General features: G+C 41.9%; 1 protein-coding gene across 1 annotated transcript in view; it reads left to right on the top strand.

Moving 5' to 3' along the window:
• The window catches only part of ANKRD10 (ankyrin repeat domain 10), a 50230-nt gene extending 31995 nt beyond the window's left edge, over positions 1-18235 (top strand). The window contains exons 5-7 of the mRNA XM_025196088.1: positions 7149-7384; positions 14794-14889; positions 17746-18235. Of these exons, the coding sequence (XP_025051873.1) occupies positions 7149-7384; positions 14794-14889; positions 17746-18197 (784 nt within the window). The 3' untranslated portion in view covers positions 18198-18235. The remainder of the gene's footprint in view (positions 1-7148; positions 7385-14793; positions 14890-17745) is intronic.
• The last annotated feature ends 238 nt before the right edge of the window (positions 18236-18473 follow it).

The following is an 18473-nucleotide window of genomic DNA, read 5'->3' as shown; positions in this document are numbered from 1 at the left end:
CCTTCCCTGCCATAATGACTTGTGCCCAGATTGTCCACTGAGGGACTGACATACATAGAGAAAAAAGGAAAAGAGCAGAGTGAGCTATTCCTATTTAATTCTTATAAAGCATGTGACCACAGCTGTAGTGTTAGTGATTTACCATAACACAAAGACTGAGCAGGACTAGCCCCACTGGGTCAGCCACAGGGGGCCATACTTCCTTCAGCCCTTGTGAAGTAATGCTTATATTAGAATAATAGAAAATGAGGGTTGGAAGGTGTCATGGCGGGGTCCTGCAGGAGGGCCGTGATCTCCTTAGGCCCCCTCTCCGTGCCTATTCGGCCCAAGGGCACCCTCTATTCTCGCCCGCCATGTCTTTGATCTTGAGTTAAAATGGGAGGCTGCCTTACGTCTCCTAGGCACGGTTAGCTGGGACCTACGTCCCCATGTTCTCCCGGACCCACCAGGGGTCTTTCTGTACACTGGGTGCGTTCCAGGCACCCTAGCCTTATGGGCTATGCGTGGCTCTTACCAACCCCTAATACCATGCCCCAAGCCGCGCAGATGTACCGGACGTTGGTCCGTCAAAATACACGCCCGCTCCCCTGGGCCTCCTCTGGGGTCTAGCCCACTCCCGGGCCTTCTCTAATATAAGGCCCCTCACGGGGACTCTCGTCAAGCCCACTCTGGGCCTTCTCTAAAATAACCTAGCCCGCTACGGGACTTCCTACCGAGTCTCCGGTCCTTTAGGCCCACCGCACGGCTACCCTCTCTTATCCAGGCTCACCCCCTTGTGCCGGGGCCCACCGCAGCACCTTGCCTTTCTCCTGGGGTGTTGTACTGCTAGCCCCTTCCGTCGGGGTCCACCGCAGCATCCTGCCCCTATCCAAGGGCTATCGCCGTACTAGCCTACAGCCGGGCTCGCTACGCCCGTCTCAGGCTTCTCAATAGTCCCCCTTTCTGGGACCTTACATGCCCGCACCGGGCTTCCTGATACTATCACCCCTTCTCTGGGGCTTGTTGTGCCCCCGCTGGGCTCCTTAATAATGCTGCCCCTTCTCTGGGGCTCGCTGTGCCCCCGGTGGGGCTTCCTAATAATACTGCCCCTCTCTGGGGCTTGCTGTGCCCACGCTGGGCTTCCTAATAATACCGTCCCCTCTCTGGGGCTCGCTGTGCCCACGCTGGGCGCCGGGGTCCTCACACTTTGCTGTGAGCCCCCTTTAAGGATACTGCGCCCTTACTGGCGCCGGGGTCCCCATACCACTGGGGGTTCCCCCTGAGTATGCTGCGCCTGCTCTGGCGCTGGGGTCCTCACCCTTTGTTGCGAGTCCCCAATGAGTAAGCTGTGCCCTCCTCAGGCGCTGGGGCCCCCACTCCTCTGGGGGTCCCTATGAGGCCTCCTCCAACCCCTTATAGCCTCACCCTAGCCACCGGTGTAATAGCAAAACAAAACACAACGCAAGCCTCCTGGCTATAACATAACTGTAAGCCACCTGGCTAAACCATGGTGATCAAACCTCTTCGACCTGCCCCTCCTTCACTCAGGTCATCCTGGCGCCGTGAGCCCCTGCCCCGCTGACTGCTGTCAGGGAACTGCTAGCCTGGCTTCAGCCCTGGGCTTTATAAGGGCCAGGCCCTGCCCTACATTACCAGCTGACCCCCATCAGGTGTGAGTTAATCTATCTGGGGTTGCCCTGGCAACTCACAGCTGCGCTCATTATCCCTGCTAGGGCTTTTCCCCCAGCAGTTTTCCCCTCTCTAGGAGCGGGGCAGCGAGGTGCCCCGCGACAGAAGGGACCTCAGGAGGTCATCTGGTCCAACCACCCTGCACAAAGCAGGACCAGCCCCAGCTAGATGATTCTATTGTCGAGTCAGACCTTAAAAACTTCCAAGGATGGAGATTCCACCACCTCTCTAGGTAACCTGTTCCAGTGCTTCACCACCCGCCTAGTGAGAGTTTTTCCTAATATCCAGCATAAACTTCCCTTTGCTCCTTGTTCTGTCATTTGCCACCACTGCAAACAGTCTAGCTCCATCCTCTTTGGAACCCTCCAGGTAGCTGAAGGCTGCTATCAAATCACCCCTCAGTCTTCTGTTCTACAGACTAAATAAGTCCAGTTCCTTAAGCCTCTCCTCAGAAGTCATGTGCCCCAGCCCCCAAGCCTTTTTTGTTGTCTTCTGCTGGACTCGCACAAATTTGTCCACATTCTTTTTATATTGTCAGGCCCAAAATTGGACATAGTACTCCAGATGTGGGCTCACCAGTGCAAAGTAGAACAGAATAATTACTTCCCTCAATCTGCTGGCAACACTCCTACTAATGCAGCCTAGTATGCCATTAGCCTTCTTGGCAACAACGGCACACTTATCTCATATCCAGCTTGTTGTCCAGTGTATCTCTAAGGTCCTTTTCTGCAGAGCTGCTGCTTAGCCAGCTGGTCCCAAACCTGTAGCAGTGCATGGGATTGTTCCATCCTAACTGCAGGACTTTGCACTTTTCCTTGTTGAACTTCATGAGATTTCTTTTGGCACAGTCCTCCAATTTGTCTAGGTTACTGTGAATCCTAGTCCTACCTTCCAGCCTATTTACTACCCCCCCTCCCACCCAGCTTAGTGTCATCCATGAACTCGCTTAGAGTGCAATCCATTCGGTCTTCCAAATCACTAATGAAGTTATTGAATAAAACCAGCCCCAGGACTGACACCTGGAGCACTCCACTTGATACCAGCTACCAACTAGACCTCAAGTCATTCATCACTATCTGTTGAGTCAACAATCCAGCCAGCTTTCTGTCCACCTTACAAGTCCATTCATTCAACCCATATGTCCTGAGCTTGCTTGCAAGAATGCTGTGAAAGACAGTATCAAAAGCCTTGCTGAAGTCAAGTTATTATACCACATCCACTGCTTTCCCCACATCCACAGAGCCAGGCATCTCATCGTAGAAGGCAATTAGGCTGGTCAGGCATGACTTGCCCTGGGTGAATCCATGCTGACTGTTCCTGATCACTTTCTTTCATCTCCAAATGCTTAGAAATGTATTTCTTAAGGACCTGCTCCATCACTTTTCCAGGGACTGAGGTGAAGCTGACTGCTCTGTAGTTCCCTGGATCCTCCTTCCATTTCTTAAAGTTGGATTATATTTTCCCTTTCCAGTTGTCTGGGACCTCCCCTGATCATCATGAGTTTTCGGAGATAATGGCCAGTGGCTCTGCAGTCACATCAGCCAACTCACTCAGCACCCTTGGGTGCATTGCATCTGACCCCATGGACTTTTACACCTCCAGCTTTTCTAAATAGTCCCTTCTTTCTCTGAGGGCTGCTCACCGTCTCTCCAAACTGTCCTGCCCAGTGCAATAGTCTGAGAGCTGACATTGTTTTTAGAGACCTAGGTAAAAGTCTTGAGTACTTCAGTCTTTTCCTCATCTGTCACTGGGTTGTTTCCCTCATTCTGTAAGGGACCTACACTTTCCCTGACCTGCCTCTTGTTGCTAACATACTTGTAGAAACCCTTGTTACTTTTCACATCCCTTGCTAGCTGTAACTCCAGTTGTGCTTTGGTCTTCCTGATTTCATCCCAGCATGGCTGAGCAATATTCTTATGCTCCTTCCAAGTTGTTTGTCCAAGTTTCCACTTCTTGTAAACTTCCTTTTTGTGTTTAAGCTCACTGAAGAGTTCTTTCTGCCAAGCCAAGTTGGTGTCCTGCCATGTAGGCTATACTTTCTGCACATAGGGATCATTCGTTCCTGCGCCCTCAATAAAGTTTCTTTAAAATATAACCAGTTCTCCTGGGCTTATTTCCCCTTCCAACTGGCCTCCCAGGGGATCATGCCCATCGGTTTCCTGAGGAATCAGTCTGCTTTTCTGAAGTCCCGGATCCATACTCTGCTGCACTCCTTTCTTCCTTTTGTCAGGATCCTGAACTCGATCCTGAAAGGAGATGTCAGCATATGGCTGTGGAGCCAGAGAGCTATCCTTTTATATAAGTGCTGCTTGGGAATTTCAGTCCAAGTCTGTAACAGCCCCAATCCAGAGCAGTGCTTTTGGAGGCCTTAGCTTTTTGATGCATGCATATGCTCTAACTTGGATGTTTTAAAAGACTGTGTATGAGACTATTGTTATTCATTATGCTCCTATATTCTGTCCAGAAGTGGCAGCAAGTCTCACCCAGTCCTTTTTATGGCACCTCTTGGAAACACAAATTCAGCAAGTATATGGGTATCTTAAAGGGATGAACTCTATTCAAATTAAGTAGCACTGAAATCAAGTAACGCTGCTTGATTCTAGTGGTTTTTTCCTTTGAATTCTATGAATATGGCTAACTGAGTGCTTTGCGGTCTTTCCCAATGTTAACATCCATTAAAATTTCACAGCACTCTTAGCCTCTCATTGTCATTTTATATGCTTGTGAAACAAGCTTCGTTTAGAGAATGGCCCAAAACAAGGAAGCCAAACTAGTAGACTGACTATACCAGCAATAGGCAAGATTTTGGAGCTGTAGGCCAGATCAACCTGGTTCAGTGCAGCAAAGCTCCCTGGCTCCACAGCTGTATGCTGCCAACTCCTAGAATATACCATTTTTTGAGGACATCTGGATTTTTACAACTTTTCTGTCAAGTCCAGTTTGGTCCTCATTTTCTTTTTTTTTTCAAGTTCCTAAATCTCCTAAAGTATAAAATATATATTGGCTTTGTCCAGTTAAGATCCAATTTGAATATTTCATTCTTTACGAAAGGTGAATTTGCTAGCTCTCTGGGATATAGACCATGATCTTATACAGTATATAGTTCTTTGGTACCATACAGATTGCCACAGTACTATTGTTATAATAGTCTCATAGCAATTTCATTGTGTACATGAAGACCTTTGAATAAGAGAAGCTGTTCCTTCCAGAAATTCTAATTCATTATGTCTCTTCTCTCCTTTTGCTCTATTAATCTTAAAAATTTGGGATGTGTGGAAGAGAATTGCCAACTTTTTGAAAATTGAGCTAATTGACTTCTTTCATTCCCAGCAACTTGGTCACATGGTGTTAAAGGACTACACATCTTAATGTATACAGTCTCTTACGCACCACTTGCTAGTTTTTCTCGTTTCAGTGCCACTTTGGAAAATGGTAGTGTATATCATCATAACCTTATCTTACTTTTTCACAGTATTAAGCAGGGAAATACTTTAATAATAACTGTTAATTAATAGTATCTGAGTTATCACTCATTAAAATTAAGTGATTCTGTAACTCAGAGGTATTGTTCAAAGTCATTTGTAAATTCATATACACACCTTGTTTAGAAGATTTGCTTGATACCAGAACATCGAGCGACTTTGAAAAGCCATAGCAGAGATTCAGAGACATTAAGCAGTCTGTCCCTGCTTGTATTCTACTCTTTTACCCACCCCCAACTGAGTGAGGATAGAAAACTATCTTTTATTCTTTCAGATGTTGAACTAAGTAGATATATAATTTGATACTTAACAAAGGGTATAATTCAAAGACTTGGAAATACTGCATTAAAAAAATACTGTGCTGCATGAATAAATTAACAGTACCAAATAGGGTGTGTAACGGATGACTTTGTAAGAAAGGAAGCTGCCTTGATCTTCCTTAGTTAATGGCATTTCTAATTGCAGAAACTAAAAGAAATGAACCTGTGTTCCACCTGCTCTACCCATTCTTACTTTGCTTAATCTAACTGTATCTGTGTGCTAAGGAATTGGTCTCAACTGTGGTTAAATTGCTTCTGAAGTAATTCATCTCTTCCTGATCTGTATGGCCAGCAAGTCACAATATTCTAGGAAGCAGCTCTGTTCTTTGCCCTTTGTCATTCCTTATTCCATACCATGTCAAGTGTTAGGGCTTCATGCCAGCTCTCAATTACTCTTAGACACTTCTCTTGCTTAATGTTTCTGTACCATTAGTAATGGCAGAAGAGTTCTTATTGAATAGAAAATTACATTATTCAGTCTGTATTTTTGGCTTGCTGAGATTTCGACCCTGTATAGAACTTGATCATGTTCCTTTGTTTTCTTGTATATTTGCTTAAGAGCAGTTTGTTGGAACTTCCCTGAAAATATAACAAAGGAACATATAGATTAGCCTCACTTAACCTTCAAAATTCTTATTCTGTTGGTAATTCTATCTTTTTGTGGAAGGTATAAAGTAGTATGTTTTCTTGCCCAAGATACTAAGTCATAGAACATAGATGTAAAATCCCATTTTCATGAGACCTACTTCCTAGTGTTTCAAGAAAGGAAAGATTTTTCAACATCCCCTGTTCTGCCCTCTAATTTCTCTGTTCCTACTCTACTGAGTCTACACTAGCTGTTTCTTACATTTTTCGTATATGTTTCTAATCATAGAAGCCAGTTGTGTAAATGGTTTTCAAAAGAGAAGGACCAAAGGAAAACTCTTTCAAATTAAACCTGTTTCTACAGTTGTTAGTATCTTATCTGTCTTGATTTCATCATTTTGCATCAGAAAATTAAGAATCCCATATCAGTCACCTAGTTGGAAAAATTCTGGATCAAATTACAGAAAAATCTGCCATTTATAAATGTCACATACTTTGTAATAAGAAACAAAGCAGAAAAAAGACACGCAAAGCATAACTAAGCATAGCATATATATATGTGTGTGTGTATATATTTTATTGTTAGGAAGATTACTGATGTTATTCTCGTTGTCTTAGACATCAGAATGCCATGGACAATTTTCAAGTCATGCTAAGTTTGTTTTGAGTATTTAATTTTTTTTACTCAAGATAAAGCAATAGATTATCAGAATAAACTACAGAAAATAGTACAATTCAGTATTCAAGACTAAAGTCTGAAGTTCATATAAATGTCAGATACTTCAGACTAACTTTAGGAATTAAGCATTGTAAGAAGTTTAAATAGGAAGATGCTTTTTTTTTTAAAGGCACTTAGTTATGTTGATTTTACTTAAGTGTATTGTCTCCCAAATTTTGCTTAGAAGCCAGATATGTGCAAAAAGTTGAGTTAAGTTAGTTATGAATCTTAAGATTGATAGCTAATTCCTTAATGGAAATTTGCTAAGTTTTATATTTTCTCTCGTCACCTACAGATAGTTAGTCAGTAAGAGCAGCAGCAGCAGTCCAGCTAAGTTGATGAATGAGTGTAATTCAGTTTATTTGTATTGTGCAGCTTGAGAAATGCCAGTGGCCTGACAGCAGCAGACCTTGCTCATACCCAGGGCTTCCAAGAATGTGCCCAGTTTCTCTTGAACCTCCAGAACTGTCACCTGAATCATTTCTATAGTAATGGCACTTTAAATGGGGTTCATCAGAATGCAGGTTCCAATCCTCTCAATGGTGGGACAAGTCGAAAGAGATCCTTTGAAGATATGGAGTCTGCTGGATTAAAGAAAGCAAGGACTGAAGGTAAGACTTCAAAGGTGAAAGGGGAAGGATTACTGTTGATGAGATTAAAGGGAATAAACACTTTAACAGTCAGAAATTAATGCCAACCTGAATCAGATATGAATAAAATTCACAACAAGGATTGATGCCATCCTTTAAAAATGTTTTTGTAAGTTTCTACTCTGGAGGAGCATATGCTATGGTTTTGCAAAATGAGAGCCATCTGAGTAGCAGTGGCTGCTGGAAGGAATTTTGTATGAGAAGCTGATTCATGAAAAGGTTCTTGAGGGATTGTAGAACATCTTTTGGTTCCACAGTCATAAAGATCTCACAGCCTTTTTTTTTACTTATTTTTTTCTTGTTCCTCAACTGTTTGGCAATGGCTAGGGTTTGTTTGTGTGGGGGTTTTAGTTTTTGGACAGAGTATAACTGAGTTCTATACAAAAGCATGTATAAACATATTTTGTCATGAGCCCCGCAGTAAGACTTGGGCCTACCCATGTTCTAAAATAGGGCTATCCAGCTTCCTAGTAGCCAAGGGCTACATGCCACAGGGGCTGCACCAGCAGGAGCCGTAGCTGCCCCACGAGCCGTAGCTGCCCCACCCCCCTCCCTCCCAAACACAATTCCCTTGCGATCACAGTCAGGTGGCTCCACCTTCCCCTTCCCACACCTACCCCCGATAGGTGCCTCCCCCCACATAGCCTTGTCTGTGTGCTCCCCCAGCACCGTAGGCTTCACTGAGCTACATCACCCTATGCTTGATATGAGGGCAGGAAGTGAAAGCTGGGGGGGGCAGGCTGGGGATCTGTGGACCCTGGTGAAGCCTTCCTGCCTCCTGCTGCAAGCAGCCCCACCCTGCACCCCCTTCTCCCTTTCCCCTCTGCCCCAAAACTACAGGACTTACCACCATTTTCTCTGCTTGCTGGTAAGTATATTTTGTAGCAAGCCTGCTGTTTTTTGCACAGCCTGCATGGAGCCCCCGCTTATTTTGTCTTTTCGGAAATTGCTTGAGTCTTTCAGTTGCTTCTTAACAAAACTGAGCAAGTGTCAAACCAATTGCTCTTTTCAAACATCTTAGATTCATAGAGTCGGAAGGGACCTCAGTGGGCCATCTAGTCCGACCCCCTGCCCCTGGCAGGCAAGAAAAAAGCCACCAACCCCAGGGTCATGTGATCCCAGCCAGGTGCCTGTCCACTCTCGTGAAGACCCCCAAAGATGGGGTGAGCACCACCTCCCTTGGGAGCCCATTCTAGGTTCTGGCAACCCTGACCACGAAGAACTTTCTCCTCATGTCCAGCCTAAGCCTTCTGTAAGCTTATGGCCATTGTTCCTTGTCATTCCAGAGGGTGCCCTGGTGACCAGATGGTCGCCTATTTCATGTTGCTCTCCTCTTATGAATTTGTATGCAGCCACGAGTTCCCCTCTCAGCCTTCTCTTGGAGAGGCTGAAGAGGTTAAGGTCCCTTAGCCTTTCCTCATAGGACCTTCCCTGCAGGCCTCTAATCAGGCGAGTGGCCCTTCTTTGGACTCTCTCCAGATTGTCCATATCCTGCTTGAACTTCGGCGTCCAGAACTGGACACAGTACTCCAGCTGCGGTCTGACCAGTACCGCATAGATGAGGAGAATCACTTCCCTGGACCTGTTTGTGAAGCAGCTACAGATGCACAACAAGGTGTGATTGGCTCTGCCAACTGCTTCATCACATTGTCGACTCAAGTTCATCCTGGTGTCAACAGTGACTCCCAAGATCTTCTTCTGCCTCAGTGGAGCTGAGAAGGTCGCCCCCCAGCCTGTAGGTATGATGGCAGTTCTTCCTCCCTAGATAAAGCACCTTGCACTTGTCCTTATTGAATTGTATCCTGTTGCTCTCTGCTCACTTCCCCAGCCTGTCTAGGTCGGCCTGGATCTAGTTCCTCCTCTCCTAGGTGTTAGCTGCACCCCATAATTTTGTGTCGTCTGTGAATTTGGACAGGGTGCTTCCCACCCCCTCATCCAGATCACTGATGAAGATGTTAAACAGTACCGGCCCCAGAACTGAGCCCTAAGGGGTTCCACTGCCCACATCTTTCCAGGCTGACACTGACCCATCCACTACCACCCTCTGAGTGCAACCCTTGAGCCAATTTGCTACCCAGTCTACTGTGTAATCATCCAAGGCAAATCCCCTCAGTTTATTTTTAAGGATGGTATGGGATACCTTGTCAGAGGCCTTCTTGAAGTCCAGATAGTTAACATTCACCTCGACTCCTGCATCTAAACAATTGCTGGCCTTGTTGTAAAAGGAAACTAGGTTAGTCAGGCAGGACCTGCCTGCTAAAAACCCATGTTGGTTACCTCTCTACATCACATTAGTCAGCGGGCTCCCACAGATGTTCTCCTTGATAATTTTTTCTAGGATTTTCCCAGGGATAGAGGTAAGACTGACTGGTCTGTAGTTCCCTGGGTCCTCCTTCCTCCCCATCTTAAAGATTGGGACAACATTGGCCTTCTTCCAATCCTCTGGAACCTGACATGAGCACCATGAGCACTCATATATCCTTACCAGTGGATCAGCTATGACCCCTGCTAATTCCTTCATTACCCATGGATGGAGTCCCTCCAGCCCTGGTGATTTGAATACATCCTGTCCCTCCAAGTGTCTTTTTACCGTGTCAGCACTGACCATTGGTCGGCTGATGTTCCCTTTGTTGGTGTCTGTGATGTATGTTGAGGGTTCGTCTAGATTCCCATTTAAGACAACAGAGGCAAAAATCTCATTGAAGAGCTCTGCCTTGTCCCTGCTATCTGTCACGAAGCCCCGCTGCTCGTCCTGTATGAGTCCTACACTACCATGCACCCTTTTTGCTCCCAATGTACCTAAAGAAGGACTTTTTATTGTCCTTAATGCCTGACGCTAGCCTGAATTCTAGAGTTGCCTTGGCCTTCCTGACCAACTCCCTGCCGGTGCAGGCCAAAGAAGTATACTCCTCTTTGCCAGCTACCCCCTGCTTCCATTTCCTGTACACCTCTTTTTTTGCCCTTAAGGTAACTTGGATGCCCCTGGTTAGCCAAAGGGGCTTCCTGGCCCCTTTGCCCCCTTTCCTCTGCCAGGGATTGACTCACTCTGAGCCCCAAGAATGGTTTCCTTGAGCAATGTCCACCCATCCTGGACCCCCAACGCATCCAAGTTCTTAGCTCCTAGCACCCTGCTAACCAATCCCCTGAGTCTATTAAAGTCAGCTTTTTTTAAAGTTCAGCACCCGTTCCCTGCTAGGTATAATGCCTGCCCTTCGCTGGATAGTGAATTTACTCATTTGGTGATCGCTGTCCCCTAAGTTGCCTTGAATCCGCAGGTCCCGCACCAGGTCATCCCCTGTGGCCAACACCAAGTCGAGCAAGGCATTGCGCCTGGTGGGACACCTTACCTCCTGTGTTGGGTGGAGGTCCTGAATACAGGTTAAGACGTGCGAGAGCAGTTAGATCTAGCTGACTGCTCCTCCCAGCATATGTCTGGGTACTTAAGGTCCCCCATGACTACCATATCTAGACCTCACAGCCTCTTCGAGCTGCTTGGAAAATTCCTGGTCTAGTTCGTCATCCTGGTGTGGCAGCTTGTAGTAGACCTCCACTACCAGATCCCTTTCACCCCGAGCCCCTTGAATCCTAACCCACAAAGTCTCTGCTTGACCACCCTCTGACCCTAATTTGATTAGGGAAGATGTGTAGTGTTTTTTTTGACATAGAGAGCAACTCCCCCAACTTTTTTCCCTATTCTCTCTCCCCTATACAACCTATAGCCCTCTATTCCTACCACCCAGTCGTGAGAAGAGCCCCACCAGGTTTCAGTTAGTCCCACTAGGTCAAAGTTGTTGCTCACTAGCAAGAGCTCTAGATCCTCCTGCTCATTTCCTATGCTTCTGGCATTTGTGTATATCCACCTAATTCCCCTGGTGGCTGTCCCTGGTCCCCCCTTAAACTGCTGTCCAATAGGATCTTTGCTACATACCTGGGATGATCTTGTGGGTGTCTCTTGGTTCGGTATTCTGTGGCTCCCTCCATACTCATCCTCCCCTTCCCCCGACGAACCTACTTTAAAGCCCACTGGAGGAGATCAGCCAACCTGAAAGAGAGCACACATTTACCTTTGGGGAAGAGGTGAAGCCCATCCCACTCAAGCATGTCTCTTGTTCTGAAGTATGGGTCATGGTCCAAAAAGCCGAAGCCCGCCTCAAGGCACCATTTCTGAAGCCTCAAGTTGACCTCCCTGATGCATGTCTCATGGCGTTGTTCACGTCTGCTCACTGGGAGAACAGATGAGAAGACCACCTTGTCCCCCTGTCTCCTTCAGCTTGTCCCCCAGAGCTTTGGAGTCCTTCATCAGGCAATCGGCTGCTCCCGGCCGCATCAGAGAACACTTCTTTTTCAGTCTCTTTGGTGATAAAGAAATTGTCTTCATGCTTTTCTTGTAAAGGATTTTTAAAAAATGACACTTTCCATGTTTTTCATTCGGGTGGTGAACTTTGTACCAGGTGCCATATTTCATGGCACAATTCAAACACTCAAATTCAGCCTGCGGTGAATTTGTTCCTACCAGTTCATGCCACTTCCAAGAAGGGAGAGACCTACCTTGAATAAGTGATCTGTGTGAAAGTTTTTCACATGGACTTTCATTCCCTGAAAGTTTGCAGATACATCCTTGTGTTTAATGTTTAATATTAGCTAGTTCTAGGCAGGGCACTAATTAGCATATGGGTTTTGAGTATCATGGGTTTTGAGTGCTTATGGTCGGAAGGGACCTAAACAGATCATCAGGTCTGACCCCCTGCCCCGGGCAGGAATGGGTGCCAGGGTCATATCACCCCAGCCAAATATTTGTCTAGCCTCTACTTGACCCCCAAGGTAGGAGAGAGTATCACCTCAGTGGGGAGCCCATTTGAGAGGCTGGCAGCCCTAACTGTAAAGTAATGTCTCCTGATGTCCACCCTGAACCTTCTCTCTAACAATTTGTGGCCGTTATTTCTAGTAACCCCGGGTGGTGCCTGGGGGAACAGAGTCTCCCCCAATTCCCGCTGGTTCCCCCTGCTGAGTGTTTTTTTTTTTTTTTTTTTTTTTTTTTTTTTTTTAAACCCCCCACCCACCCCCTTTTTTTTTTTTTTTTTTTTTTTTTTTTTTTTTTTTTTTTTTTTTTTTTTTTTTTTTTTTTTTTTTTTTTTTTTTTTTTTTTTTTTTTTTTTTTTTTTTTTTTTTTTTTTTTTTTTTTTTTTTTTTTTTTTTTTTTTTTTTTTTTTTTTTTTTTTTTTTTTTTTTTTTTTTTTTTTTTTTTTTTTTTTTTTTTTTTTTTTTTTTTTTTTTTTTTTTTTTTTTTTTTTTTTTTTTTTTTTTTTTTTTTTTTTTTTTTTTTTTTTTTTTTTTTTTTTTTTTTTTTTTTTTTTTTTTTTTTTTTTTTTTTTTTTTTTTTTTTTTTTTTTTTTTTTTTTTTTTTTTTTTTTTTTTTTTTTTTTTTTTTTTTTTTTTTTTTTTTTTTTTTTTTTTTTTTTTTTTTTTTTTTTTTTTTTTTTTTTTTTTTTTTTTTTTTTTTTTTTTTTTTTTTTTTTTTTTTTTTTTTTTTTTTTTTTAAACGGCCACCAGATCCCCTCTCAGCCTTCTCTTGTGGAGGCTGAATAGGTTCAGGCCCTTTAGCCTCTCTTCATCCTGCCCTGCTGCCCCCTGACCATGTGAGTGGCCCTCCTCTGGACCCTCTCAATGCTAGCCACTTCCCTCTTGAAGTGCGGTGCCCAGAACTGGACGCAGTACACCAACTGTGGTCTGACCAATGCTGCATAGAGGGGAAGGATCACTTCCCTGAACCTGCTTGTGATGCATCTGTAGATGTACAACAAGGTGCGGTTAGCCTTACTGACCACTTCCTCGCATTGGCGGCTCATGTCCATCCTGGAGTCAGCAGTGACTCCAAGATCCCTTTCTGCCACCGTGTTGACAAGAAGGGTGTTCCCCAGCCTATAGGTGTGTTGCTGGTTCCTTCTCCCTACATGCAGTACTTTGCACTTGTCTGTGTTAAATTCCATCCTATTCTCATCCGCCCACCTCTGTAACTTGTCTAGATCTAAAGGACCTTAAGGATCGTCCTTGAGTTGTGTTACTCTTCCCAAGCACTGAATAAGAAATTCTTTTTTAAATTCAAACTCCACTTTGGGCCAGATATCTAGAAATTAAGGTGTTATGACACAGATAGCATAGGTCCATTAGTCTGGCCCCCTAAGCACACAAGAGATTTTCTGTGGTGCAGACTTCCAAAGAATATCAAGGCAAACAGATGGTTCTCGCCCCAACTTTCTGCAAGTATTTTATAGCAGACCTGCTGTTTTTCGCACAGCCTGCATGGAAACCTCCTTATTCTGCATGGAAACCAACCCCCCATGTACTTCTTCACTGTTATCAGTGACTATTCCCCCCCAACATCATGAATTACATGATATATCATTCATACTGTACAAAGATTAGTATACCTCCTATTCTGTGACTGCATTGCCCTCATGGCTACAGTGGCCTACCCTCCATCCTTTCTACTTTGAAGCACAGTTACGGAAGAAGTTCTGGAAGCAGGAGAGCATTGATGAGAGCAGGCAGTTTGTATCGATAGGGCATGTGGATCTTGATTAATCCACCCTAGGCCACAGCAATTGCTACTGATATTTTTTAGAGACTCTTATGATAAAATGGCTAGTTACAAGACTCTGAAAGTGTGGCTCTCTGTGGAAGCTATACAGTTGGAAAACAAAAGAAGCCTAAGGTAAATTAAGCCACTCCTTTATCTTGTACTTGAATAAATTAATTATGTTTCTGTATTTGCACGTTTCTTCTGTGTATGCCACATAAACAAAGCTGCTATTAGATAGCTATAAACTATGGAAAACTTCAACTTGAGAAGTGAGCAGCAGCTTCAGAAGATACCCTCTATATACTGAATGATAGTCGTTTAATTTGAAATGTAATGGTTCTTGATGTATGATACGATGGGACACCAGAATCCAAAATTTTACTTCAGATTTAAACCTATACCTATTGTAGTTACGAAAGTTAACATTCAAAATCTAGTCATCTTTGTGATTTGGAGCTGGAATCCTTTTATTTGAGATGTCAGCTGCTTTCCTTGATACCAGTGTGCTAACTATGAAGCCTAATGATAGGTAATTTTTAAATGTTAGCTTGTTTTTCTTCTATTTTGCTTTATCAAGGTAATAACTCTCATCTTCAGTTATTTCAAACTCAGAATATCATTCTTGCATATTTTCAAAAATATTTCATAAGCTTATAAATCAGTTTTCAGTGTATCAAGATTTCTATTTTAATAACAAAAATATGTTCTCAAATTTATTGCTTGGTTATGCCCTTTCAAATCTATACATGAAAATAAAGCTAACACTTTTTTCCTTTTTTTTTTTTACCAGCTTACAATTTTGATGGCTTATTACCAATGGTGAACGGAGGAGTTGAGGATGATGCTGACAATATGCACATTGATAGAGAGTTTGCTGTTGTATCAGGTGGGAGTGGACAATTTCCTGTTAACTACAACACCATTCAAATGGTTGAAGACACCAAACAGCAGGAGAATGGTTCTGTTGGACCAAAAGAGGTTGAAATTTACACAGTTTCTGCAATGCAAACTCCTTGTCGTTGCAAGAATCAATATGCATTTTATTTTTAATTTAAATATAAAACAACTCTTTATTTTTTGCACATCTTTGTCCCCAGTCTTGAAAACGATTGTATTTCTGTAACACCCACTAGATTGGGGTTTTAAGTAGATTATCAAAGATTAGCTGTTTCATAGAACATCTCGTAACGGTCTAAGGGAAATATTACTGATAGATCTGAACTAAAGAGCAGTTCACTGTAGCTGTTTCACTTTAATTAAAGGCTTACATTTTATGTGCCTTGCTTTTAGTTACTATAGTTTCAGCTTAAAAGCAAAATCAGAAGTATTTAAAATAATGGATTTCACTGGTACCAAATAGATTTAATTGCCAATAAGAAAATAGGGAAAAATAGCACTTAAATTGTTTTCAAAATAATGTGTGGTACCACTGACCTAGTTTCAAACTAGTTTAACAGATGCTAAAAATAATCCAGGCTTAACCAGAGTGCATTCAACAGTTGTTTAAACACAGCGATATGCCTACAGGAGGCTTGCTGTGAGCTATTACTGCTTTGTTTTATCTGGATAAGAGACTCTGGATGCTGCAGGACTTTGTTGGTAGCTATTTGCAACTAAAATACTTTAGGAAACACTGCTTGGATTCTGCATCTGTCCTTATGAAAACCCATGCTGTTAGTAATAATAGTAGTAGAAAATATTTAATACTTCTAAGCTTTTTCAAGGGCTGCTTAATCAAAATACTTTTTGATAACCTTAGAGGGTATATGGCCGGGTAATGAAAACTGTCTTAGGTCAGCTTCTTCATGCACTTGGTAGGTAAAGGACTGGAGTTACACTATGGATGCATTATTATAGTTTGAAATGAATATTTATATTTTAAATCATACTATGATCAAAAGTTTGTGCTTTATACTTTAAGTCAAATTCACCGAAGTGGATGATATTGGATAGATATTAAAATGTCTTAGGAATAAAATATATTTTATTCAATAATCTAAAAGTACATAGTGAAAAGCCAGTGATAGTTACCAAATATATTTATGGAGAAGTAATTAGCTTCTTTTTTTAATTACTGTAATTGTTATAGGTAGTGGTTTCCCACAAAGATCAGAATTCTGTAATTGTCACTAGAACTAGTCATTATCTACTTTTGAATATTGATTAACAGTAATGGCATTTTTGTTAAACTTCACTTTGCAGAGGTAGCCAAAATAACCTATTTTAAAATAGTTAAGAATTTGCACTTTTCAGTTAATAAACACTTGAACAATTTTTTTATTGTGTGTCTTCATCACTGAAGTAGTGGGTCTGATGTGTTGATTGAATATTTTTTTTTTAATCTAACCTCCAGTAGTACTCTACAGTTAGTAAGTTTAGTGTGGTAATTATAGGTAATATAGATATGAAACAGGAAACATTTAGTTACTGCACCTAGCAAATTTCACAGATAACTCCGTATTCACTTACTGTAAATGTAGTACCAGTGTCATGTACATCCAATTATATTTATGTAAAGAACTGTTAAGGGAACAATAGCCTGATTCTCTAGTGTGAAACAGTAGTACTCATTACCTGTTGTTTTAAAAAGATCTGATGTTTTATCACTTGGTGAGTTACCCAAAGAATTCCTAACTGCCCTGAGCTAGAAATAAAACAATAAAGGTCGTCATTTTCTGCACACGGGTCTATGCACTAATTTATACATAAATACGTGCATGTGTTCAGATAAATAGAAAACAAAAGTTTTTGTTGCTAATTTTTGGCCATACGTTAACATAAATGTATATGTATATATGTTTCACCAATAGATATTTTTATGGCAGAATCAATAATTATTTTAATGCTAGTGCTTTGAGTACCACTGCAAAAACATAAGCTTGAAAATTGACTGATGAATTTTTTACTGCAAACAATTACTGTACTAATTACTAAATATCAGAAGAGGAGTTGCTTAAAAATAGCTGTCAGTGTGTTTTGCATGCATGCTTTTACTATTTCCTGTTACTAATCTTCTAGTCTTCTGTGCATTCTGCGGTTGCAGTTGTATGGCATTTGGCGTGTGGATTGTGCAGAAATCTGTCTTTAAATATAAACATTATTTTTCCTGTTTAATACCTTTGCAGGTCAGGCACTAGCTAAATGAACTATTCTGGAATACATTTTATATTAGTTCCATAAGATTTGTTTGTATTGCTTATGTCAGAATGTACTACTTTCTGAGAACTGTCATTAAAGAGGAAGGAAATCACTGCTGTTAAAAACCCTAGTTCCCCTCATATAAAAATCAGTTTTTGCACATACATAATTTTTTAGCCTTAGCCTGGTTTAAAATTTATGCCTAAAAAGATAATTTAACAACTTTTATTTTACTTTTCAAAATATTGATTGGATTTGTATCTGCTTACCATACACTTACCACATGCAGTTTCTTAAAATTTATTTTAACTTTATTCTGCCCTCAGAAAGATTAACATAGTTAAGTATATTTATATTTCTAATTTAGATATGACTTATGTTTCCAAAAATAAAATGAAAGTTGCTCTCAAATTTACTGATCATGTCAGACCATATCACTGTTAAATTCCTGTGCTGACATGGAATAAGAGGAGGAGGTTTGCACTGAGTTTTGTTTTCAGAACCCACTTACAGAAGCCTTTAAATAAGTGAACTGTAACAGAAGCATTTTGATGTATTTCAATTGAGTCTCAATTTTTGGTGACAGGTGTATTTCTTAATGCAGATATGAATAGCAGTAGTCCCATAATGAACGCATTGACAAATGGATGTGCCATCAATGGACATCTGGACTTCACCGGCACAGCACAGCTCAATGGAATGGATACCAGGCGTGACGAAAGTTTAACATTAGTTCCTGGAATAACCTCTACCAATAGGCATAGAATTCATACCAGTAATGGCACTGAGGAACCAGAAAAAGCCCTGAATACTTCTACTGATATGTGTGGTTCCTTACATCAGAATGGAAGCCCAAGTAGCTTTGTATCTAACAGGCCCTCGTGGGTGGAAGATGTAGGAGATACTTTGCACTATGGACACTATCATGGTTTTGGGGATACTGCTGAAAGTATCCCTGAACTTAACAGTGTCCTTGAGCATTCCAATTCTGTTAAAGTTGAACAGAAATACAATAATACTGTCCTAGGCACAATGTATCTTTATCATGGTTCCTAAATCAAGTCTTGTTGTTTATATCAAATGCATATTGAAATTGCTACCAAATGTTTTGGGGTGGTGGGAGGGGGGAGGGCAAAAAACTTGCAAAGCATTAAATTTGAAAAATGCAACCATTATTATTTTTACACTTTGTTTATATTAAAAAGTAAACCTTTCATTTGACAGCTTTATACTAAAGTTCTAGTTTGTCGCATGTACTTGGTGATAGAAGGTGCTGTTACAATGGAAAGTTTATGCTTTGTATTTTTAAGGGATGTTCTGTTTTTGTACTTA

This window comes from Alligator sinensis, unplaced genomic scaffold (assembly GCF_000455745.1).
Source record: "Alligator sinensis unplaced genomic scaffold, ASM45574v1 scaffold288_1, whole genome shotgun sequence".
NCBI lineage: Eukaryota > Metazoa > Chordata > Crocodylia > Alligatoridae > Alligator > Alligator sinensis.
Note: the sequence above shows the minus strand (reverse complement) of the source record. Positions and strands in the feature narration are given on the sequence as shown.